General features: G+C 38.2%; 1 protein-coding gene across 1 annotated transcript in view; it reads right to left on the bottom strand.

The window, feature by feature from the left end:
* Positions 1–461: 461 nt before the first annotated feature.
* SIM1 (SIM bHLH transcription factor 1) overlaps positions 462–25,686 on the bottom strand; it is a 48,930-nt gene continuing 23,705 nt past the window's right edge. Inside the window, exons 9-11 of the mRNA XM_069851133.1 lie at positions 13,266–13,431; positions 5,744–6,149; positions 462–2,351 (exon numbers count right to left, since the gene is read on the bottom strand). Coding sequence (XP_069707234.1) covers positions 1,621–2,351; positions 5,744–6,149; positions 13,266–13,431 — 1,303 coding nt within the window. The 3' untranslated portion in view covers positions 462–1,620. The remainder of the gene's footprint in view (positions 2,352–5,743; positions 6,150–13,265; positions 13,432–25,686) is intronic.

Raw genomic sequence — 25,686 nt, 5'->3', positions numbered from 1 at the left:
ATTCCATATGCTAAGCTGCTTAATGCTACAAATGAAGCTAGACTTAGTGCTAATATCATTTTAGTAACCACCTCATGTCCCCTTACCTCCACATTTGTGTAATAGGGAGCGGAGTCCTGCTCCTGTTGCAGTCAACTTTGAAACTTCATATAAATGCCGTACAAAGAAGGACAGGTCTAGCAACTGTGCCTACAAATGCCCTATTTTACTTTTTTTAGCATATGTTTTTTATTCTCTCTTTTCCAATCAATTAGTGTCTCTTTGTTCATGAGATTATTAAAAATTGCAAAAAGTTTCTCTGCCTCTTTTGATGTCTTCTATAACTCTGGCGCAGGCTCTGATATTATCAGCATTATTAATACAATTGAATTTCTTGGAAGCCTGTTTTCCTTGAGTACTTTTTTATGTACCTATGAATGATTTTGATATCGCTAATATATTCTGATATTCATCAAATTGCTTTACAGTATGTCAGAGTACTTAAAATTTTCTATACTTTCTTTATTTACTCCAAAACTTTATCAGAAATTGGACAAACCACCACAGAGTTGTCTTTTCTCACCTCTCATTTTTTTACATTTATGCAATTACCTTTGTATTTTACAGCAAAATTTCTATGGTTCTATTGAGTTCCTTCTGTGTTTCAAATTAATGCTTATTATTCAGCCAGTTAGAACCACTTTTCCTTATTTTATAATTATTACCATATGGCATATATAGCCATAGTGTTAAATGTGTTTATCTTGAACCACTCCTAATTCCAGCCTGTTCTCCCTGTTTCTCCTGACAATATTCTTCCATTTCACTCCACTTCCCACCTTGTGCAACCTTTCAAATATATGAGGACTATCTCCTGTCTTTACATAAAGACAACCAAGCCCTATGTATCTCTCAAAATTATAATGAGAAAGGCCCTCTTTCTTTTAAATACAGTAGAAGTAAATATTTGATCGCACTAATCATAAAGATACTGCTCGTTTCACTCCTTTCAAATCAAGCATATGTAAATAGCTATGTATGTGAGTACACAAGGAAATAATAATTTGAGGATTTCTCTCTTCTTTCTCCCTTTTTGATTTTGCATTGGTTAGTCATGTATGCTTTATACCATGGAGCAGCATAACACACTTGGCCATTAGGGAATAAACAGATCTCCAAAAGTACACATTTTGATGTGTATTATGAAGGAACACATTCCAGCTTTCTGCGTAACAAGAATGTATAGCAGCTTTGTTGGCTGCAACCTGTGGGGCACATGCAGTTCAGAAGGTCTGCTCTTAGCAACGTTTCCAAAAAATGGAACCTCTTACACAATGTGCATAAATTTCTCTGCTGGCCTAGCCAAGAACTCCCTGTCTAGATCATTTCCATCCTTCTCACCTTGCATGGCACCAACTTTGAGTTTATCTTCATCCACTCTAACTCTGCTTGCAGTGCATTTTTATGTTTTAAAAGTAATGTGTGTTAACTAACTTATCCTGCCAAATCTTAGGTTATTCTTTCTAGTGCACTGTGGTACATCAAATGCTGGCAACGACAAGGGCATGAAAACATATAATATCTTCCAATTAGTTCTCAAATGTTATATTTTAAAGCACAAATTTTTTAGAAAAAAAAGTGTCAGCTTCCATTGGTTATAATAACAGATGTTCCCTTGTGTCCTTGTGCTGGATCTTGCTGCATCCTTAAGTGAGAAGTCACATCAAAGTGTGATCCATTACAACCTAGTGAATAGTTTCTAATGGTTTCAGCGTCATATAGATGCTCCAGGGCATATCCAGTTAATGTATAAGCGTGCTTATCAAAGTACTGCCTATGGGAACTGTAATAATTTGGAGAGGCTGCTGGATGGTCCCCTGGGGTCTGATGAGGGGATATGTCTGAATGCAGGTAGTCTTTAGCTAGTACCAAACTAGATTTTGATATTCGGTCAGAATTGGGGCTGCTTATCCTAGACAGGGTTGTAGGGCTGTTGTCATAGTCATTTTCATGTGGGCTCATAATCTTTCCATCTCGCTGTTGGATGTGTTCACAGGGAGGAGTGTTGGCAACTGTTGGGACACGGCAGACATCCCCTGCCAACTGCTGCTGAGGGTAGTTTGCAAAACAGATAGCATGCTTCTTCCCTGTGCCATTAATGGAGACCAGTGGATCAGGAGTCGTTTTCCGCAGCTGTAGTCTGTTTTCTTCCTCTTTAATCATTTGCTGGGTGGCTCTTATTAGAGTTTCAATTTTGCTGGGCTCATGTGGGCTGCTCTGATATTGCTCAGTACGGTATCGGTCGCCTGATTCACTGGCAGAACCAGGATCAGGTGAACTAACGACACTGTCCTCATCCCAATGTCCTCTCCCTAGGAAAGAGAGAAAGGGTATAAGCATTGAGATTGAAGGAGGTGAGCAATTTTGAAGAACATGTACTCGGAACTTTATTTCACAGACTGAAAACCAAGATGGAAGTGAGTAATTCATAATAAAGTCAACAAAAATTACCATGGTAGACCCCTTGTTTTTCAGTGACAGCCTCTAGTTTCCAGCATCTGCACATGGAACAAGTAACACAGCTGAAAATGTACAAAGAAGAGATCTAAGCACCTCAACACAGACATCCAGTGCTATACAAGATGCCCTAGGGTAACCAAGAATCTGCATAGCTCCAGCAGGTATGACACCAACTCCACAAGAACTCTGTGTCTTCTGGAGCGGCTAGAGGTCAGGCAGGGTACCCAAGGGCATGCCAAAATGCCCTGACACCAATGTTCAGGCCCCTGACCCCTCGCTACCTCCTTGCATCAACAAAGTCTGAGTTAATTGGGACCACAATGAAAACAAACATCTCAAAGAATTACAAATGTACACAATTCCAGCATGTCTTCTTAGGCCATTCTAGGTGCTAAAACATAGAGACAGCATCGTGGAATAGTTTGTGGCCCTGTAGTGACTTTATGCATATTACACAATAGATAAACATAAGTAGTTATGAAGTTGTTCTTTAGAAGCATAAGAATGTGTAGCTGTTATACATGGTTACTGTAAAAATGCGTCATATCCCAACACATAAATATGTGCTGTATAAAACTTTTAGAACGGAAAAATATAACTATATTCTTACCTCTCTTTAAAAAATAAGGCCCATAGACATATTAGAGAAGATGTTCAGTTTGCATGTAGCTGAAGGGATAGAATCAGACCTGTAAATCCTCACTAGGAAGAAAGTGAGTGACCCCCAAACCTGAACAGCCAACTAAGGCCACACTATAACAGAGGGCTTGATAAAGGATTTGTGGAGATACGTGCCTGCAGAAGGGCACCTGTTGGGTTTGCACAAATTATTTAAACATGCCTGTGCTTCAGCACCTACACAGTCCTCTCTGGGGATAAGGCCAATTGGATTCGTTGACAGGACCCCTCAAAGGAAACCCATTTTCAGACTAGCACAAGTAGTTCCCCCTGCTCTGTGCTGGGTCAAGACATTCAGGTCTGTTTGTGTTGCAGCCCATTACCCTTATGTTGCAGAGTTCAAGACAAAAGTCAGTGGTTTTTTTTTATAATAAACATATCCTGCCATTTGCAGGTAGAAGCACTGCACTGTGGACTACCTCAGGAACATAAATTTATCTTTCATGTCGTCATAAGGTTGGACCTGAAATGCCAGGGCCTGGAGGTAGAAGCGAGCTCCAGCCACCAGAACACATGGTGCATCAGGCACACCGGGGAGCTGGTCAGCCACAGTTCTAAGCAGTGTGCTCAGTTTGGCTCACTGCAGAGACCAGATCTGCAGTGTCCCAGACTTCCTGAGCGCGACTAGAAACACGTGGGCTTATACACAATATCCAAAGCCTGCCATATTGGTCAGCTAATTGCCATAATTGTAAGGTGACCCCAAGCCAGAAGTACCAGAAGACACATTACAAGAACAGAAAAGAGAGGAAATATTTTCTGCTCAAAGGAGCTACTCTGACAGCAATGTTCACGTAGTATTGTCAAAATGAATTTCTTTTGTGAAAGGCCAAAGTTTGAAACTGCCTAAATCTAAATGAAAATAGCACATTTGAAAGAGAAAATGAGATGTTCCTCTCCTCAACTAAGACCAACATGTCAGGTTTTACCCCCAAAAGGCCTACTGAAACATTTAAGACTTGATGCAATAAAGAACTGTAGCACCTGCAATTACAGCAAAACAAAGCTACAAACTAACATTAAATTATGTTATTCTTTGGCATTGATTATCCTTGATAGAGGTAGGGCATAAACATTTAACACTTGTATTTTTACCCCCATATGCTGTTTCTACATTACTCTCTTTCTATACTCAGCAAGAATTATCCTTAATAAAATTTGCCAGGAAATTTATTATACTTTTCTCAGTTGTATTTTTTTGAGAAGAAAAAGGTAGAGAAACACAAGTATGACAGAAGTACAGGACAGACACAAGGAAGGTGTGTTCTCACAGAAAAAAGTGGAGAACAGTCTTTGTCAGTAAGATTTAGGGCTCTTTTTCTTCCCTCATTTTCCCTTGGACTATTTCCTAGAACTTCCTATTAAATCATTTTTCTAAACTTAATATAATTTTACTCAGATTAGAGTAAAATATTACAATTTTTTATTATTTCCAAAGCCTTGTTCTGCAAGTCTGATGGTTGGACTGGATCTTAGAGGTCTTAGAGGTCACCATGAGAGTGGTAAGACACTGGAACAGGTTGCCAAGGGAAGCTGTGGCTGCCCCATCCCTGGAGGTGTTCAAGGCCAGGTTGGATGGGGCCTTGGGCAGCCTGATCTAGTAGGGTGTCGCTGCCCACGGCAGGGGTTGTGGAACTAGATGATTGTTAAGGTCCCTTCCAACTGTAACAATTCTATGATTCTATGGTTCTATGATTTTTCCAACTTTAATGATTCTGCGATTCTATGATTCTAACTCAGTGAAATGGTAATTAGTTTTTATGAGTTTTTCAGATACAGCTTATGTTTTGATAGATTATTTTAGTAGAAAAATATTATTTTTTTATGCTGCATCTATCCTTACAACCTTGAACTCCAACTTTTGGGTCAGTTGCAGTCTTTCAACTCTCAGCCTACCCTTTGAAAGTAAGGACCTTCAGATTTTTCCAAACCCAAGATCAGCCTGTTGCTGTGACTTTTTTAATTAGCTTTAGCCTCTGAAGATGTGCTAATGCACTGAGTTTGCAATCTGCTAGACACCAAACAAGGCTTCACATTTGGTGCTGAAAGAATAGAAAGATTCAAATTGGCTAAAGATTATATCTTCTGAAACCAAACAAAAATGTTTATTTGAATTACAAACTTAAAATAAAAATAAAGATCAAATCTTACAGAATCTAGGAATAACCAGTACAGAAAAAAAAAAATTATTTGGAGAACAATTTTTCCAAATACTTTAAAGATTCTTTAACATCTAGCTAGGATTTAGCTCTAATTTTTTTGCTAAATATATTCCATCCAAAGTAATTTGATCTTAAGTCAAATAAATAATGCGTTCTATGAAGTGTATAATTTTGTTTGGTTTTTTGTATCATCCTTAAAATCTCGACAGATATTTCTTAGTTTCACAGATTAAAAAAAAATATACGACAAAAATATACTTTGCTACATGTAAACCAGATTGTCAAACTCAACTTTGCAATCTCTAAGACAAGGACGTACATCAAGATTCTCTCTCTCGCATAAATAGTTGCACGTTGTTTTATCTGAGATGGTGCCATTTCTGCAAAGCGTTGTTATCTCTTACCATGAATTCTGTGCACTGACGTTATGTGGGGCATGCTGTTTTCATAGGCTTCTCTGCTCTCAGGGGACGACTTAGTCAGGGGTAACGCTGAACGAGATCCCCACCAGCTCTCCCTTCCCGGCTGCGGCGTGCCAAGGAAATAACGGCCAGCTTCACATCTGCCTCCCTCACAGGCCTGGGTATGGAAATGTCTGTCATCATTCAGCCTGGAGTGGTCGAGTGCAAAACCATAACAGAGAGCACTGCGGTCAGAGTACTGTCTGTAGGCACAGGAGACATCGTGGTGCTGGGAGCTTGGTCTGTCCACAGGCTCCAGTAGCTGGGGAGAAGCTGTATCAGTCAGGGGGCTCCCACCCCACTGGCTCTCATGGTCAGACTCGGATCTCTCAGTGTGAAATCCAGAATACTGCAAAACAGGAGAAGCAGCAGGGAAATTACTATGCCTGGGTGAAATCTGCAAGTAACTACACTGAAAAGACAAAGTATGCACGTGATATAGTGTTTTTTGTGAGCATGTCCAAACCTCTGCACTTTCTGATTGCATTCCTCATCCTTTCCTGTACAACACTTTGTAATAAGCTCATAGATGACAGGACAGACTTCATGAAAGTCTAAAACATTGCATGTAGACCCTTAATAGCTATCTCCTTTACGATGTGTAATATCAGGCTCAGCAAGATCAATGTTGTAATTCGATACTTCTTTAATATGTCCAGGTTTTTCTTATTACTTTGAAAGACAGCGCTTATGCTCAGCAATGGTGCTCCTAGGCAAAACACTTTCAAAGCAGACTGAAGTAACACTGCTCCTGGAACAGTCACATGTCAAATTGGAACTGAATGTGTTCACAAGTTCTTTTTCTAAAATTTCCCTCTCTTTTCCTCATGTTTTGTTGTTGTTGGATTTCTTTTCTTACCTGGAGTGGTATCTTGGAATTTCTTTCCTCCTATTAGCAGAGAAAAGAAAAACTCTTGTAGATTCTGGGGCTACCAACTCTGCTACAAAGTTCCAAAGTGATGGCAGATTGGCAGGAAGTTAAAAATCACAGCTCTGTTGCAGTGTGGGAACAAGGGAAATGTAGAGCTTGTCTGCCAGGAAAAGGTAACCTCTAGCCAAAGCAGGCAAAGCGGGCATTTGACACCCTCAATAAGCAGAGCACTCTCAACACAGAAATAGCTAGCAGGCAGTTGGCAAAGCAGAGAAAATAGGATCCATGACTGTTCAGAGAGAAGTAAGAGTTAAGTTAAGTGTCATAGATTTCTAGGTATTCATAATTAATGTTTCAAACTTTTAGATACTTGGGGAGGGGGAGAGAAAATAAAAAAGAAAGAATGTTTATTAAACCTCCTAGGATTTAGCTATCTCATTTTAAAATCTATTTATTTATTGGAACTGTCAAACTTCACGGAACATCTTTAAATCAATTTCACCCATGATTATGGATTGGGATGAGACCAAAGCTTTACATGCTCACCTCTTCAATACTGCACAATCATGTCACAAATCAGTGCATTACAACATGAAACATTGGAATTCTCCCATTCCACCATTCACCTTCCAGATGCCAACTCTGCCTTTTCTTTTAACAGCCATTAGGCCTCTCCCCTGAAAACATAAGCTTACCTTCCTTTTCATTAGATTAAGTTGCTATGAAACTCTTCATTATCAGCCAGGATCGAAATTTATGCACCTATCAATTGAAAGCACTGACCAGATGTTTGAATTACAGAAACTTAAGCCATCTGTGCAACTTTAGTAGTGGTTTTGGCATTTAATTGGATATTTCTTCAGTATTTCATTTTGTATTTGTTAGTACTGTTTGCTAACACAATAGATTATTTAAAGGAAAGAAAGAAAGAAGGAATCATGGCTTTGAGCATCGTGAGCGTACTTTGCTATTAGTTTCCAGAAGAAAATCTCTAGACAAAAAGCCTATCTGTAGATATGGAGGAGATCAGCAAGTTATCATCACCATATGCATAGCAAGGTTTTGGAGATGAAAGGATAAATCTAATTTTGCATTGAGGTAAGACAGCTACAGAGATACAAAAAAAAAGTTCTTTTAAATGCCAGTAACTTAGCGTACGTTAACTAGGAACTTTAGTCAACCATCAGAATGCTATGTGACCAACTGGAATGTCTAACTCTCCTATTATGCTTTCACATCTAGTGTCTTCAGACTGCTTAGTCACAAAGATATCCTTACAAAAACCAAATTAATTATAGTAAAATTTTTGGCAAAATTATATTGATAAAATTAAGTTTTCAATGAAAATAATAGGAATTATCTATAAGGTTTTTACTATTAAAATTTAGTTTAAATGTGAATTCATGGAAGGAAAGCTATTTTTGTACCTGTTCTTAATTTTAGAATTATTTTTAGGGGTCTTCTTAGACTTTGCTTTTATAAACTAGATTTTTTAATTTAAAAAGTTAAGCTGAAATATAAGATAAGCATAAATGCAAGTACAAAAAGTTAAGATTTCATTTATTTTCTTGTTAAAAACAAAATTCAGAGTATGTATTTCATAAAGAGGAAAAGGGAAATTAATTTCTAATAATATTATAATGAAATTGTATTTTTTGGACAATTTATGATGCAGATAGATGCCAGAGATTCTTTCAAACTGAAAATTCTTTATTTCATTTATCTCTAATAGACATTCTTTTAGTTCTTTGTTTCTAAGAACACATCATAGTCCAACAAACCTTGTCTTGAAGATAATTGCTCCATTTAACTGAAAACTTGGCCATTTTTTTAAATCTTTAACCTAACTACAAAGGATTCATTTGTACAGGCCTTCATGCACTTTTATTAAAGAAGGGGAAACCATTTCAAAGGGTACATGTTCAGTATATCAGAAATGCACCATGTAATGTCATACAACCATGCAGTCAAGACCAACAATACTTCATGCATGTACTTGAACTTGATGTAAACGATGACTATTTGAGAATCTGGCTCGTAGCAACTGCTAGGCTACAGGCAGAATTAAATTAAGACAGTGAATTGCTTGTGGCCCATAATATCTACCAAGGTTCGATGTGACTTCTTACTCTTAATGTACAACATCAGCAGACATAGGCCAAAAATACATCGCATTCCCTTTAAAGCTAATCACATCTCTGTCTGGCTTTGCTAGGCTGTCTCTACCACTGCAGTCCTACCACTGCCTCTTCTGGGAATCTGATGTTGACAGGTGGACATTCCAAATATGGGTATGCAGGACGTGCTAACGGGGGGGGGCAGAAATTAAAGGATGATCAAAGATACTGCTTTGCTGAAACAGGAGTGGAAACACTATCTCTCAAGTCAGAATTAGGCTTCCATATGTCAAATGATGAAAGACTATAGAAAATTAAATTAGATTTAATGAAAATTAAGACAAATTAAAATTAATGATTTTTTTTTAAATCCTAGTCTTGCCTCACCAGAAATATTTTCCTTTCTGCTCTTTTTTTCTTTTTTTTTTTTTTGCCTGTTAACTCCTATCAGGCAGAATTTGTTATTTTGGGGGTTGTTGACAAAGTTTAACCAGCAGACAGAAGCTAAGCATGATAAAGGATTTCAGACGGGCAACATCTGAAATACCTTCAGATGATTTCTGAATTGTCTCCTGCCATAAGCAACAACAGTAAATAAATTCAATGGCCCTCCAGCTAGTTCCTAGAAACTGAATTGCCATCTCCGGATAGTAGAAACGTCTTCCAGTGTGCTAATCCAGTGTACCATTGCAGTAAGAGTACACCAGCAGGATTAGCACTAACAGAAAGGGGCTCTTGGTTATCACTGATGCTCTTTCTACTCTGAAAAAAAATACAGGATGACCAAAGGAACAAGGAAAATAGGAAAAAAATCAGTTCCATGCCCAAGAAAAGCTCACTTTATGAGACCCTATGGAAGTGTACTATGCTAGTAGACAACTGTAATATTTTTCGGGTGATTTTGTTTTGCCTGACCTTTAGTTCCTGCAGAGGTCTCACTAGCCTGGGCACTCATCCTGTCATATGCAGCAACATCAACCTCCTCCACACACTGTGCCAGATGTTCAAACGATAGATGCTATAGATATCCAATTTTCTGGCAGCCTGTTCAGGTTTTTTATCATTATAAACATTAAATATATAGTAAAAACCTCTCAGAGTCCTCTTTTCCATGAAAAACTTTCACTACACCAGCATTAGCAGCTTTCCTCTTGATTTGTGTCTTAACCATAAGAAAAAAATCACAGATGCAAGCCGCATTGTACTAAGAACATGTGCATGCTTTTAAATCACTTTTATCTTACTTTTTACTGATGTAATCCTGAAATGTAAAATATGTTCTTTTTGCATTCACTGTTATAGGCAGAACAGATGGTGAAAGGCTTAGATTAAAGTAATACGGCATGTCCATTAAAATAACCCCCACTGCTGGTGACTCTCCACCAGATCAGGAGCTATGTTTACTATAAAAAGAGGGTTTGCTTTGCTTTTGAATACACTTGGAGATGCCAAAGCTTTAGGCTATAAGAAGAGATGGGCTGGGGGGGTAGAGAAGAAAAGGAAAGAAAAAAATAGGGCTGACAAATTCAGCCTGGTTCTGTTATCTTTACTTCTATGGGTGTTTGCACCTAGGGAGGTGCAAATTGCAGAATTAATGTAGGTATCTGTTTAAAGTAGCTATTAAATCCATTTAACTCTAAAATTTATTGAGTTTGCAATTATTAATATAAATATACTAAAAAGGTTATTAGTTCCAAAAATAAACTATTTCTATTAGAGGCAGACAACAGAAAATCTTAAATATTTTCTCCCATTGATCATTAATGGGAGATTAAACTCCAAAGCAGTTGTTCAGATGATCACAATTAAAATGTTTTTCTAATCTTGTTGCCATTTCCTGTCTACAGCAAAAATGAGATCCAGGTTAGCTTTTGCGATCACAAAATAAATGAGGTCCAGGGCTAGATTTTGGGAGCACCTCACAATGATTATTATTATTAAGGGGAAAGACTACCCATGTCTTCCAATGAGCTCACAATTTCCTTTCTCTGCAAATCTATGAAGTCTTCATCTCTCTTGATTTTTCTCCTCCTCTTTCATCTCTCCACCTCTCTGGTAGGACAGGACTAGAAGAGCACTGTTCAAAGAGTCTGGGGAAATCCTACAGCTGTGTCATGAATTTTGGGTTGCTGTCCTCTCTTCTTGTGTTTTTCCTGCCAAGGGCTAGTTTCACAGAACCCATGAGGCGACTGTAGTAATGTCAGTCAGTGTTAATCAGATGCTGACCAATGACTCAAATTTAATGAACTCAGTTATTGCTTAAAGAGTCTACAAGTGCCATATTACACTGTGTCTGGGTTTTGCAGGAAAAAAGCCATTAACGCTGTCTTAGGTAACCAAAACATCCACCTTAGTAGTCCTAGTAGTACACATTCAGCTGAAATTTATTAGCATGTTTTTCATACAGTTCACATCTCACGTAACTCTCGTAGGGGCACATGACTGGCAAGGGAGAGGATATGAACATATGATTCCCTTTTCTCTTCAATACTGAAGCAAGGCAAATGGTAGGAGGAAAATTTTAAAAAAGGGAAAAAGAAAAAGGAAAGAAAGTATGTACATTTAAAATCTCCTAGGCACCCTTAGCTTTAAGAAATGCTTGGCCTACTGCTATGATTTTAATAATCAGCTACCTACTTCCTTCCTCCATCAAAACCCATGCCCCTGCTTTTCAGTCGTGGCTTTAGTGTCACACTAATTCTCTGCAGGGACTGGCAAATTACATGGCCTGGAGACCGAGGGACACAGGCCACACGACCTGCTGCATGTTCTTCACAACAGAGTTTCTTAGTCTTTCAACAGTTTGTTCAGTGGTGGAGAAACATGAGAGGGACGCAAAGTCAAGCTGCCAGAGTTGCTCGTGGTGATGTGCTACAATGAATGGTATGACCATTTTTCAAGATATTGGCAACCAGCACAGCTGCTTCTTTTTGAATGATGAAATCTGTGACACTACTGCCAGGCAATTGGTAATGAGGTTGCAATGAGGATGCAAAAGGAAACTAGAGACTAAGCATTCTAAGCTTTCAGACAACAATCCATGATAAACCAACAGTCTCAACACTGCATTGCTAGTTCAGGATTTTTTCTGGGTGCAAATAGAATAAGGAGGTACTGATTAAAGTCACACTTTCAGAAAGCAAATTGATGTGGGAGGACAACAGGTCTCCAGGTGGGATTGCCTAGTTAGCAAATTAGGACTTCTGAAAGGATTGTGTAAGGGGAGATGAAGGGTAATTTCAGTAAATCAAAGATAATAATCTTTAAAATCTGATTTAAAGTTGATTGTAGATCTGTCCCTAACTCTTTAAATCAATTCTACTACAATTGTTTGGTGTAGCGTATTCAAGAGAAAGACTCTTGACAACCCACTCAAACACATATGAACAAATGATTAAACAGCAAGAGCCATAACTACCTCTGTGAAAATCAGATTCTTAAACTTAAGAATCAGAGTTCATATCTAGGCACTCTGTTAAATATTCCCTGTGCCCAAAACAGACATCATTTAACTGATATTCTTAGCCTTGGTACTTTTGAGGGGGAAAAGTAAGAAAACAGGAAGTCCTGTAGACACTTGGACTGACACTATACACTCTTAGAGGTCGATTTAGGAAACTGTAATCACCAAGGTCATTATCAGTTAAATATTGACCCAGACTCTTTTAAAATATGTAGCTTTTCAATGTTACATCACAAATGCATACATATACATCCACTGTGTGGTGGCATAAGGGCAATAAGATTTACATCATTATTTAGTAAACATAATGGTTATTTCAACAAACAGATCTATTTGAGCTAAAGGATTGACAACGTAAATATGTAAGAACTGCAGCATTGTCCACAGAAACCTGTTGCATAAATTTATTAGGTTAACTCCAGTTCAGAGACTCGATCCATTCTCCAAGGGGAGACATGTTCCTTACACGACACCTGAAAATGAAATCTAGGAAATTACCTGCTGACACAAATGGCCACCTCCTAGAGCTCTTTCACTTTCAAAATATTGTGCCTAGAAAAGGTTTCTTATTCCAGTTCAGCAAGTTAGCTTGCTCCTTTCCCTCCTCAAAACTCACTCCTCATGACTAAGATTTCAGTATTAAACCACTGTCAGACATCTGGCAGCTTTCTAGATACATTGGAATTGTTAAAGAGTAAGTAAGAAAAAGCAAGCTTTCTCAAATGGCAAAGCTCACAATCCTCTCAAACCAAGTATTTCAAAACCAACGTTTTCACTTGTCCTTCTGTCCACTCCTCATTAACTCTGAGAGCTGCACTATTATTGTTGATGGTGATTTATTATGCATGCTGAAACATAAAAACATAACAAATTCTTCTCCCAAGATCTCATAACCTGTAATCCTCTGTTCCCGTTGAGTAACATGTTCTTTGGCCCATTCTAATTACTTGGGTGAAATAGCAGTAAAAATCAAGATATTAAAAACAATTTAATATTTTTTTCAAAAGCAACTACCTGTGGGTATGGTGATGTCCTTGATTTTGACTTTGTGTTCGAGAGGCGAGATTTGCTTCCCTTTCTATTATCCGTTATGGTTGGAGTTGAATTTGTGTATGAGAATGCCGGCTTGGTAGCTGTGACCTGATCCAGGGAAAGCTGTAGTCCTTTATATTCAGTATCCCTATATAAAAGGCAAAAGTGAAAAACAAACTCACTTCATATCTTAATGCGAAACATTCCTTCCTTCTTAGTGGGGGGTGGAAAAAAAATACATTTTTAAGGAAAAATAATAAAACCATCCAAGGCAAGCCAGTATATTCCCCTAATACACATAAGTAGTATATCTTACTAAACAATAGCACTATTTTTATAAGAAAAATATGATTGTGTTTTGCATCCAACTGTTATCATCCTGATCTGTTTTCTTCAGTAATAAAAAACAATAGGATGGAAAATTCTGTGTCTTATATTGCAGTTCTGCATTGGTCACAGAGCTAAGCAGTAAATAGGATACATTTTCCTCAAAACTGTATGACTACAAACTTACCGTATGTGTATATGCATGTGTATATGTTCATGCATTGAGGGGTGTGCACATAACAGCCTACACAGATGAATAAACAAATATATCCAACAAATTATTTTTCTAATGGAAAACACTTCATCTTCAAGGTTATATATTTCATTGTTCACAAGGTTTCAGGTAATTGGTGCAAATTTTTTAATTTTTCTTCTTCTCTGAGTCTTGTGAGATCTTATTCCTCTGTTTGCAGTTTTTAAACTGAAAGAGTTTACCAGTCACAGAAAACAGCTAAACAAATACAAATCTTGTGATTTGAATGGTCTGTCTCCCACTCACAAAATACTAGAAGTTTCCTATGGGGAGCTAGATATAATGACAATTTGTGAAGTTCAGTGTCAGTTTCATCAAACTTTTTAATGAATACATAAAAGTAAGGAAAACTGACATTACTCAAAACGTCTTGCTAAGCATAATGAGGGCATATGCATCAGACTGCACCCCTCTGCACACATCTGCATGTCTGCTGATACCCAGAGCAGTAAGAAATGAGCTCTCCAGCTTTCATGTACTCATACGGAATCTGTTCTGACAATGATTTATTGAAAGAGAGCAAAGCAAGAGTTTCTTCCTGACCTACCTACCTGGAGGAAAAGAGGAAGGATTCATGGTTTTTCTCATCCTTTATGTTAATCAGCTAAGAAGTAGGATAGCAAGACAAGAATAATGCTTCTCTTATGCAGTCAAGGAGGCAACACATTCATTCACACATTGCTCCATACTTCATCTAAACCCAAAGACTCATCCTTAATGAATTATACTAGTAATAAACTGTTCACCCAGCTTTAGCAACAACATCTTGCTCTATACTCACATATATATTGATGTAAGCTGTGACAGCCTAGTGTTTTCTAAAAAAGGAACAGCACCACAAACTAAGCATAGCACAGCTTAGAACACTGAAATACTTTCAGATAAGTCAAAGGCAGAAGGATGAGCTTGAAAAATCACTAAAATAAATAGGATGAAACTTTGAACAGCCATAGATAAACCAGCAGAACAGACAAATTAATTCATGCCAGTTCCAAACAAAAAATATTTTGTGACTGATATACAACAAAATTGTAGGTTTAAGAGGTTTAGGGGGTTTTACAATGCAGACAATGTGCATGTAACTACATATATATAACACATGGAAATTAGTCACTTGGTATTAGAACTGTGCTGACTACGTTCTTTCCACTCTGTAGCAGAGAGAGACTGGAAAAGTATAATTAATGCTTTCTAATGTGAAATTACTTCTTAATGAGATAATTTCTTCAAATTTTAGCTTTAATACAGATAAGACTCTGCTATAATATTTACATTTAAAATATCTTGCCTGCAGTGAAAGCATCTGAATACCGGGATTTGCTTTGGCGTATTTGACAAGTAAGGCTCATCCAAGTACTTTGAAACTGTTAAACTTCCCTCTGTTCACCCTCAAAACTTCCATCCAGACACCTTGATTTGACATGCAAAGCATCTGTCTCCACAACTGAGTCCTGCCAAATTATCTTTCTGTTATATGAAACATCAGAAACAAAGGGTGTCAGTTAATCTTCATATTTAACTAGTACAGTAGCATGAGATATTATCAACAGCCCTGGAAAAACTGTCAGTCTCATCCTGATGTACACACTCCTCCAGACTATTGGATCATAAGAAAAGAAAGGGTCCTGTGGTCTCAGTGTCAGATACAGAAAGCATTGCCTTCAGAAATGAAAATTAATCAAATCTAAGTAGATGAGTTGTTCATGGTTTTAGGGATATGAGGAAGTCCTGTTTAGTTTATGAACCTACCAACCCTTTCGCCTTCCTTTTTGCTGGACAACTCATAGCTTTTCATTTCTGCTATTACCTCCACACCTCGTGTGTATGCCACCCTGTAACAGACTGCTGCTTTCTTTTGACAGTGGAAGAGTTTTAAAAAATAGAACAAAACACCACCCCAGTATTCAGAACACTGACCGTCACTCTAACACTAGTTGCCTGCTGTTACTATCTGTATAAGGGCCAAGCATTCAAATCATAGAGACTACCCTGTGTAACACTTCTAGGTCACAGGAATCTAAATAAAACCAGTCAAACTAGGCTGCCCAAAACCTTGCATACCATTATGTGTTTTTTCTAAGTTTTTTGTGTTCTTTATGTGTCTTTTCTAAGTCCTTGGTATAATTATGGTGAGGAGTCACCCTCCCAGAACACAACACATTAGAATAAACACTACAAGCTGGTATTTGCAGCCAGTTGCTTCGACAGTAGCACCATTAAACAAAGGATAAGAAAACTATCTGAACATCTTGCTGCTGAATGTAAAGTTTCCCCTTAGAAAAAGAACACATCTGCGCTGTCCTTGCAGATGAAACATCTGGAATTTTTTGCATTACCAAGGCATGATTCAATACTATCTCAACCCTATCCTAGCACACCGACCCTTCAGAGAAGCCAAGATAGACACCAGAACACCAACAGTAACAGGAGAAAAACAAAAAAAAAGCAAAGAAAACATGGAGGAATAGTCCTGTGGTCTCAATGCCAGGTGCAGAAAATGTGAAGATGTTCACCAAGAAATGAAATAATTTTAGTATATCTATATGCACTGTCAGTCAAAGCAATAGAGGAAACAGGGCTCCTAGTGGTACACAAACTACAAATGGAAGTTCTAACAACTTCCTGGAGGAATTATAGAACTTTCGCCAACATTGGAACTGTAATCTCCAGATTCCTGCTCTCAGACACCTGAGTTCTCTATTACACAGTCTCAGCAACACAATAGTACTGCATCTTGTGTTCTACACATAGTTCAGAAAAAGGTGGTGGATAAGAGCCTCTTCCTCCAAGGTCCTCACCTTTCAGGACCACATGGGGATCCATACAACCCACATCCATGTACATGTGACTGCGAAGAAAGAGTGATATGGCATGTATTCAACTGATAAAAGTATGTTTCTGACAATCTACTATTTATCTCATTTTCTGACGCAACTATCATCACTATAAAACATCAGAATAACTACAGGAAATTAGTTCTTAAATTAAGAACAGATGGGTCAAACTGAATCCAGACAAGACCAAAGAGATCCTTCTTTGCAAAGGGTAACACATTGAAGACCTCTACCTTCTCATGATTTCCACAGTTGGATGGAAATTCTAGGTTCTCATTGACTCTTCAAAACCCTTGGATATATATGCTTTTGGTAGCATATGCTTCCAAATATGTATAATTTCTCATCTCTCTTGTCCCTCCCTACCATATGAGAATGTAGCCAGTATGTTCAATGTATCAGACACCTACAGACTTGATTACCGTGCTTCACTCTGAGTGAAAAGAAATCAGAAGACAAATCAAAAAATCATCTGCTACGATGTGCTGTTGCTTCCCATTGTCTTCTCATATCTAACTTCCACAAGCGCTTCCACTCTGTGCCATACCGCTGGCTCTTCCAATGCTTATTATAAGGCCTGAGCTTATTTTTGAAACCATGTATTGATGTACTAGATCTCGTAATATGAAAAAACATCAATCGATACATATGCAACTGCAATAAAGCATCTGCAAGTTAAGTACAAAGCATTCCTTACTAAAAGCTGCATAAATGGAAGAGGACAAAGGCTGAAGCAGAAAAGCAGTTGGAAGAGGAAGTCAATCTGTTTGCAGATTACTTGGATGCCAGTTGGATCTACAACTCTTGTGTGAAGTTCTCACGGTTCAGGTTTAGAAGACACTTTCTGCCGGCTACAATCACCAAAATATACAATACGAAACATGGTGGCAACAGTCTGTCTAACAAAAATTTGAGGAAGAAGTAATGACTCATTAGCAGATAGAACCCCCAAAAGAACAGTAAGTGAGAATCGGAGTACCACAAAACCTGATTTTTTGGTAAATAGCAGAGTGTGTAAAAATATGGCAACTGAGCTTGTGGACAGAGCTCACCATGCGATGATCATAATGTCACAGGAAATCACAGCAAATTAAGAATAAAAAGGCATCACGTGGCCACTTACACCTAAAAACCACTTATAACCTACATCCATGTCATACCTTACACATATTAAAGTATTTAATGAAGTACAAGATGCAAGTAAAAACTTCAGATGATAGTAATGCAGAAAGTTCCTACTTCATGGGTACAAGCATTCACATGACAGTAGAAAGCACTTTTCATGTAAAAGAAAACAAGATGTAATTTTAATTGATTGCACTATTATTTCTATTGAACCCATATAGGTTCATTTCCTCTAGTTTTACATTAATAATCTATGAAAAGGGTCACATACATTCACATTTCTTGTAGTTAAAAATCAGATTTTCTTCCAGTCTAACAGAACACAATAGAAATTGTGAGGTTAAACTAATAGTGTTAATGTCATTGTTCAGTCTGTTTTGCTGTGTTGTTACAATTCAGTTAAAATCAGCCATGAAGGTGGTAGAAGTCTGGCACTTCCTCACGCATGTCTGACCACAATACTGTAATATATCATTCTTCTGCTTTTAAACAATGCCTAACACTTCCACACTGGAGATCATGCCATGCTAACAGAGCACCATTCAGCAGCTGAATGAAAAGAGAACAGATTCTGCCTGTTTGTCATCTTCATGGCTTCCTAAATGGGCAGATGGTACAACAAAACAGACAATTTCCTCATCTGCTATGTCCTCTGTTCATGTACAATGTGTCTCAGAAATATTTACAAAAGCCTCAGTCTGCTCATGAGGCTTGTCAGGGTGTGCAAATGCAGTCCCTTCTAGCCTCTTCCAGAACCAGTTAAAATAAGGTTTTACTTAGCTCATGCAGAAAGCCAAATTTCAGGACAAAGTGGGAAAAAAAGCAGCTGAACCTCACTACTTGTTATGAAACTACACAAATATTCAGTTGCGTGACCTCAGAGATACTCCCTGCCTCACATTTTCTGTCAATTATTGGGATGATGATGGTAATCCTCCTTTCTAAAACTTCTGGAGTGAAAAGTCCCATATAGGTCTGATTAGTCACCAAAGTATTTGGAAAAATCCTCCAGAAATCTTTCAAGTGTTTATCATTAGTACACTTAATGGTTAAGCAATGCATCTACTTGGAGAAGTATGAGATGTGCATATTGGATCCCTACATTAAGTTCCAGGCACCCATTTATCTCCATAAATAGCATAAGCAACAGTAGCTGTTTACGTCTTGTTGAGTCAAAGTTTACAGCTTCTCCAGCCACGAGATTGACACACATGATATCATGTTTCTATATTTGCTTTTAAAGAGAGAGCAATCCAAACCAGGAAGTTTAATTAAGTTATTTTATATGTCCAAGAAAACCGAAGCAGAAATTTTCCCATACAGAAACATACCTTAACACAAATTTAACTGTCAGATGGAGTTAAACAAAATATCCTGGCCTTTAGACAATCATGGTGTGACAGTTTTCAGCAGTCTGAAGGTACAGTTTATCGTTCCCAATCACATGTCTAGCCATCTCAGGTTCCAGAAGGAGCCCTCTGTAAACTGTATTTCCCTTTACTTACTAGATTTGCGAAATGAATATATACATTGGGATTTATTACTGTTTGTGAATAAAATGCCGAGGATATCCTAGACTAATTATACATAAAAATTATCATCATTTTAGTTACAGATAGCACTGAAAATAATTCTTTAAATAATGAAAATATGGTTGCCTGAGTTTAATTCTATAATATTTATTTACACTGGGAGTACTTTCTTTCAAATGTAAAGTGCCTAGGAGCACAACTGGCTAAAAGTCGTGTTCAATGAATGTATATTCAGTGTTTGCCAAGCTAAATGGAGAAATATATTTGGCAAGAGTTTATATATGTTTGTATATGTTAGAATTTGCCTGATAATGATAAATTTGGATTAGAGAGACGTTGCCTGTGATACTTTTTCTTTGTTTTGGATAGGCACCAAATAGTTAAGAGTACTTAATGTGAAAGCATGTTAAACCTTGCAGAACTCCATGACTCACAACCATACTGTCAGTCTTTATTAAATTATTGTGGTGACTTCTTTCATAGAATCATAGAATCACTAGGTTGGAATGGACCCACTGGATCATCGAGTCCAAGCATTCCTATCAATCACTTTGTAATCATTTGGGGTTTCCTATCACTTTAAATTCACCTGCACACTCAGAATAACATCGCTGAAGAAACCAAAGTGCTGTTAAATGAAACTTTTTAAAGGCTGTTTTTTTCTTCCATCTACTGCCTTTTAACCATCCCATAAACACCCAAGCCCCCTCAATGCATCAGCAAGTGCATGTTTGCAGCACCTCTTTAGAAAATAATGCCACATAAACTTAAGTTCTCACATATCCCCGTAAGACAGTTTCCATTTTGAAGAAAGCCAGACTTAGGACAATGCAACAGATTGCTCTCATACAGGGTAGATTGTCCTGTATCACGCTTCTTGATATTTGTATGTGTTAAAAAAATATACCTTGAATACCACTGACACCTTTAAGAAACCAATCTAGTAGCCAAGCGATATGGATTCAATTCTCAACCCTCCCACAGACTACTGATGCCACACTGCACAAATCATGTATCATGGAATTTTAGCAAGCAATTGGCATCTGACTGAATTTACCCTCAAGGTGGCCAATGGGACTTTCAGCTTTGGTAGGGTCAAACCAGGTGATCAGGACCAATCAACATGGATTTATGAAAGGCAGGTCCTGCCAAAGTAACCTGATCTCCTTCTATGACAAGGTTATCCACTTAATGGATGAGAGAAAGTCTGTGGATATAGTGCACCTGGACTTCAGTAAAGCCTTTGATACTGTTTCTCATAGTATTCTGCTTTAGAAACTGTTTGCTTCTGGCCTGGGCAGGCATACCCTCTGTTGGGTAATAAAATGGCTGGATGGCCAGGCCAAAAGAGTAGTGGTAAGAGGAGTTAAATCTAGTTGGAGGTCGGTCACAAGCGTTGCTCCCTAGGGCTCAGTGCTGGGGCCAGTTTTGTTCCGTATCTTTATCAATGACCTGGATGAGCAGATTGAAAGTACCCTCAGTAAGTTTGCAGATGACACTAAACTGGGAGGAAGTATTAATCTGCTTGAGGATAGGGAGGCTCTGCAGAGGGATCTGAACAGGCTGGATGGATGGGCTGAGGCCAACAGGATGGGGTTTAACACAGCCAAGTGCCAAGTCCTGCACTTGGGACACAACAACCCTGAGCAGCACTGCAGGCTTGGGGAAGAGTGGCTGGAAAGCTGCCTGGGGGAGAAGGACCTGGGGGTGTTGGCTGGCAGCAGATGAATATCAGCCAGCAGTGTGCCCAGGTGGCCAAGGCAGCCAATGGCATCTTGGCTTGTATCAGAAACAGCGTGGCCAGCAGGACCAGGGAAGTAATTGTGCAACTGAACTCGGCACTGGTGAGGCTGCACCATGAATACTGTGTTCAGTTCAGGGCCCTCACTGCAGGAAAGACATTGAGGTGTTGGAGCATGTCCAGAGAAGGTCAACAAAGCTGGTGAAGGGGCTGGTGAAGGGCCTGGAGAATCAGTTTCATGAGGAGCAGCTGAGGGAACTGGGGTGGTTTAGCCTGGACAAAAGGAAGCTGAGGGGAGATCTTATCACTGTCTACAACTACCTGAAAGGAGGTGGTAGAGAGGTGAGTGTTCATTTCTTCTCCCAAGTGACAGGCTATAGGACAAGAGGGAACAGCCTCAAGATGTGCCAGGGGAAATTCAGATTAGACATTAGGGAAAATTTCTTCACCAAAAGGGATATGAGGCACTGGCAGAGACTGCCTGGGGAGGTGGTTGAGTCACCATCCCTGGGGGTATTTAAAAGACAGGCAGATGAAGAGCTTAGGTATATGATTTAGTAGTGGACAGGTATGGCTGGACTTGATGATCTCAGAGGTCTTTTTCCAACCTAGCAATTCTATGATCCTATGACATTTCGCCCAGCACTGATCACTTCTCAGAATTCCTACCTTAACTTTGCTGAACATTAGCTCTAAAAGGGAGGATAACAATATGTTCTTGTAGGAAACACTTCTTTTGTGAGATATCTTTGTCTGTGTCACCTATTAAACTTAAGCTTCTTGTTGGAAGGAACAACATCCCACTAGCAATTCATGGTAGCTAATGTTAGTACAGTAAATCTCAGCTGCAGCCTCTGACTGCACATGTACCACAGAAAGAAAATACATTTCCTCAGACCAGTACTCATGCCACTCTTGATACAGCGCATGCTTTCAGAATCTCCATGTATTCGATGCAAAAGTTTTTAACTATGTCCTGTATAGTATTTACCCTTGATTAAACCTCTTCTAGATAACTAATTATTAATGACTTCTTTCCAGTTGATGTGCAAACAGTTCATTCATGCCTCTGACATAGCAAATTTCACAGGCACCTTCTTTAATTGGATTCATTTATTTATCATCTACTTCAGCCCTCACTACTGTAATGCTTGACTACACATACATTGAACTCACTATTTTAAACTGCTAAAATAAATTTGAAGTGTATTCTATGAATAAAAACACTTCATTGAATACATGTAATACCATTGTTATTGTGTACACAACGGAGAAGACGTTATGGGAAAATGGCACACTAGATAGCTATATGATATGCTTGGACAAAAGAATTTTAGATGATGCTGATGATATTTTTGGCAGAGGTTATAAATTAACAGGTTTCTAAGTCCTAAGGATTCCTAAGGCATATTAAGGTATGTAATAAGGACAACCAAAAGGAGCTCCTCATGTTTTTCGTGAAGGTTGTTGGGTGTCTTCATTTTAAAATCCAGGCACTTTTTTAGACATAAGAGCCCCACACCAGTTCTGTCTCCTTATGGCAGGAAAAAGGGTTAAAATAGCCAAGACACTTTCAAGACTTGACTGTGTTATGTTTTGTAAGTAACAGTAAGGGAAAAGTTGGCATAAAATTGGATAGAAGTTGTATTTCCGTGTGTTTACAAGCCAAGAGATGATTTTCAGTTATGGACTCAAAGTTATTAGGGGAATATACAATACTCCACTCTATGGGGCTTAAGTATTGTCTTTAAAACCTAGTTTCAGATTTTTCTTTCTAAAGCTAGTGTTCTTAAACACCATTTTGGTGAAGAATTCTCTAATTTATATGTTTCACCACTTCCACTGAGAAGTTTCACAAAAGAAAGTTGCATTACATTGGAGAGACTGATAGCACAGACAGACCTATGTGTAAGAAAATGTACATCACTGCATAATTATGCAGTAAATGAGGATTATAAAGATGAGGATTATACCTCATACCATACACAAACCGCTCATGCACTGTTATCTCAAATTTTATACTCTGATCACTCCATCTGAAAACCTGAAAAAGCTCACTGTGGGACAGAAAGGATGGTGGGTTTGGAACAGCCTCTCTGTGGGGAGTAATTGAGGAGAATCTTCAGGCTGAAAGAGATGACTGGAAAAACAAAATATCTGTTAATTATGACTAATGTAGAGAAAATTAATAGGAAGTAGTTTTGCACTTTTTCTTCTGAAGAAAGAAGTATGGGCTATGATAGGAATGAAAGGGTGGCAATTTCACAACAAAATGAGTCCTTTCTTATCACAATTACTTAAGCTTGTCAAAAGCTCACATGGTTTCAAAATGTAAACAAATTTGTGGATGGGGGAAAAAAAAAGACAAAAAACCATTGACAACTAATACTCTCAAAGATCTCACTTATTTCTAGCAAGTAATTAGAACTTCTTGAGGACTGGGAGAAAGTGCTAGGGAAGCATTACTGCATGCTTGTTCTATTTTTAAACTCTTTCCAAACTATTTGCCATGGTCACTATCAGTATGTGTCTGATCTTGTATAGCTATTCTTATATTACACTCTATACCACAGTAATCAAACAATTCCATACTTCAGTTCCTTGGAAACTGTGCAGTGAAGAGAGATTCTGACAATTTGCTATTATTACTTTTAATAATTTACTGCAAATGTTAATTTATTAATATTTCAGATTTTATCAACTCCTATATATCCGCTATAACCAAAGCTTTTGTTGTGACAACCTTCCTATGGTCCTAAGGTGAACAGTTAAAAAAACTGGTTAGCTTTTCTGTGATGACTTTCTGGATAAGCTTCTGTGATCTGGCAATATTTTATTTCAGGAAAAAAACAAGGTGCTCAAAAAATGGTTTACTCTTCATTCTGTTTGTTTCTCCTTAGGAAATTTCCTGTCTGCGTACCTCATAACATACTTGTCAATCATTCCAGCCTGCTTTTTCTGATCAGCTGAGCCCCATAATGAAAAAGCACATTGAGTCCAAAAGGATTCATGAACACCATCAGGTAAGGAGATCCCATTTATAGTAGATCGCTTCCTCTTTCATCAGGTTAGTCCTTTCTTGTCATAAGGTCTCCACATTCCTCAGAAAAGGCAAGAATTTTATGCAATGAAAGTCTTTCCAATTCACTTTTTGAGAGCTCCTCGGCTTTAGCCAAGGGACAGCATTTCGCCCTTGAGGGTTGCTGTGTGCCATTACCTGCCCACAAAGCAAGTAACCATGATATGATATCTAATAAATAGTCTTCTCTTGAAACTTGCTTGGTTTAAATTTTAAAAGAGGTAGGAAAGGAAGACAGGCAAAGACTTGCATGTGATTTTTGGCTTTTGGGGAGAATGGCTTTTCGTTTTTTAAAAAAAGTAATATATCTGTTTTCTCACTTCATTGTTTGTACCTGAGTTAGACTGCTTTTAGCTCTTTCCCACCCACAGTCAAATCTCTACTGCAGCTAAATCCCACTCACATTACTTTCCATTTGGGTCTATGGTTTTCTTCACATCAGAATCGAGCTTGGTCATCCAGCTTTGGTAGACTTACAAGGTATAAAATGTTTATGTTGGTAAAACAGGAGACAAATAGCAAGAAAAGCCAATATCAGGAGGCTATAAGATAATACATAATACTGCCTTTTATTTGATACTTTCTTAGTAATCATTGATTCTGTCTCTTCAAAGTACACATTATATGTGGCTATATTTGTTAAGTGTCTATTAAATGTTAAAATTGATACAAGATAACCTGCTTGACTACCTAGAGCTTCTGTGCTAAACAGTAATTTAAACCACCATACATTGCATAGCTACTGCTAAGCCCACACCTTCTACCAAATTCAGAAAAAACACTTCTTAAATGGTAATTAGTGCTTTCTGACAATACTCCTAACAACAATTCGTCATTAGCATACACATTTCCAGACATGCATGCCCATGTTAAAATCCATCCTATAAAACTGAAGAATGCCTCCATTGAGTTGACCAGTTATAGGCAGTGAAATACTTACTAGAGAAATAAATAAGTACATTAAAATCATTTAATAAAACACAGTAACATCTAGCTACAATCTTCTTCAGAAATGTAAATCTTCCATCTGACTACACCACCTTCACCCTCTTGGTCCTTGCTTTGACTAGGACAGGCAGGGGCCTTAGCTGGATCCAGCCACTCTGTTGTCACTGCTTCACATGCACATTTATCAAGGGGTTTGGAATGCCTAGAAGAGTATATCACCTGCCCACTGTGTTGTCCCATTAAAACGTTCACGGCACACATGCAGATCAACTCCACTACCATCCTATTGTCCTTGAACCGACACTATAGCTAATCTGCAACTGGACTAAATGAACATTTGATTTGGGTCTCCACCACAAGTCCAGGGTATCATAAAGTATATTTGCTGTACGTGTGGTGACTACTTCTGTAGCACATATGCAGCAACTCCAGAGCATCACAGCTGTGCAAATGCTGCTGTGCATCTTCTCATCTATCGCTTTCTTGAACTGACTAGATATCATAACAGAAGCCCTAATGCCATATTCACATGCTAAGTTAAACAGTAGTAGTCACATAGTCATG

This window comes from Phaenicophaeus curvirostris, chromosome 2 (genome assembly GCF_032191515.1).
Source record: "Phaenicophaeus curvirostris isolate KB17595 chromosome 2, BPBGC_Pcur_1.0, whole genome shotgun sequence".
In the NCBI taxonomy this organism is placed as follows: domain Eukaryota; kingdom Metazoa; phylum Chordata; class Aves; order Cuculiformes; family Cuculidae; genus Phaenicophaeus; species Phaenicophaeus curvirostris.
Note: the sequence above shows the minus strand (reverse complement) of the source record. Positions and strands in the feature narration are given on the sequence as shown.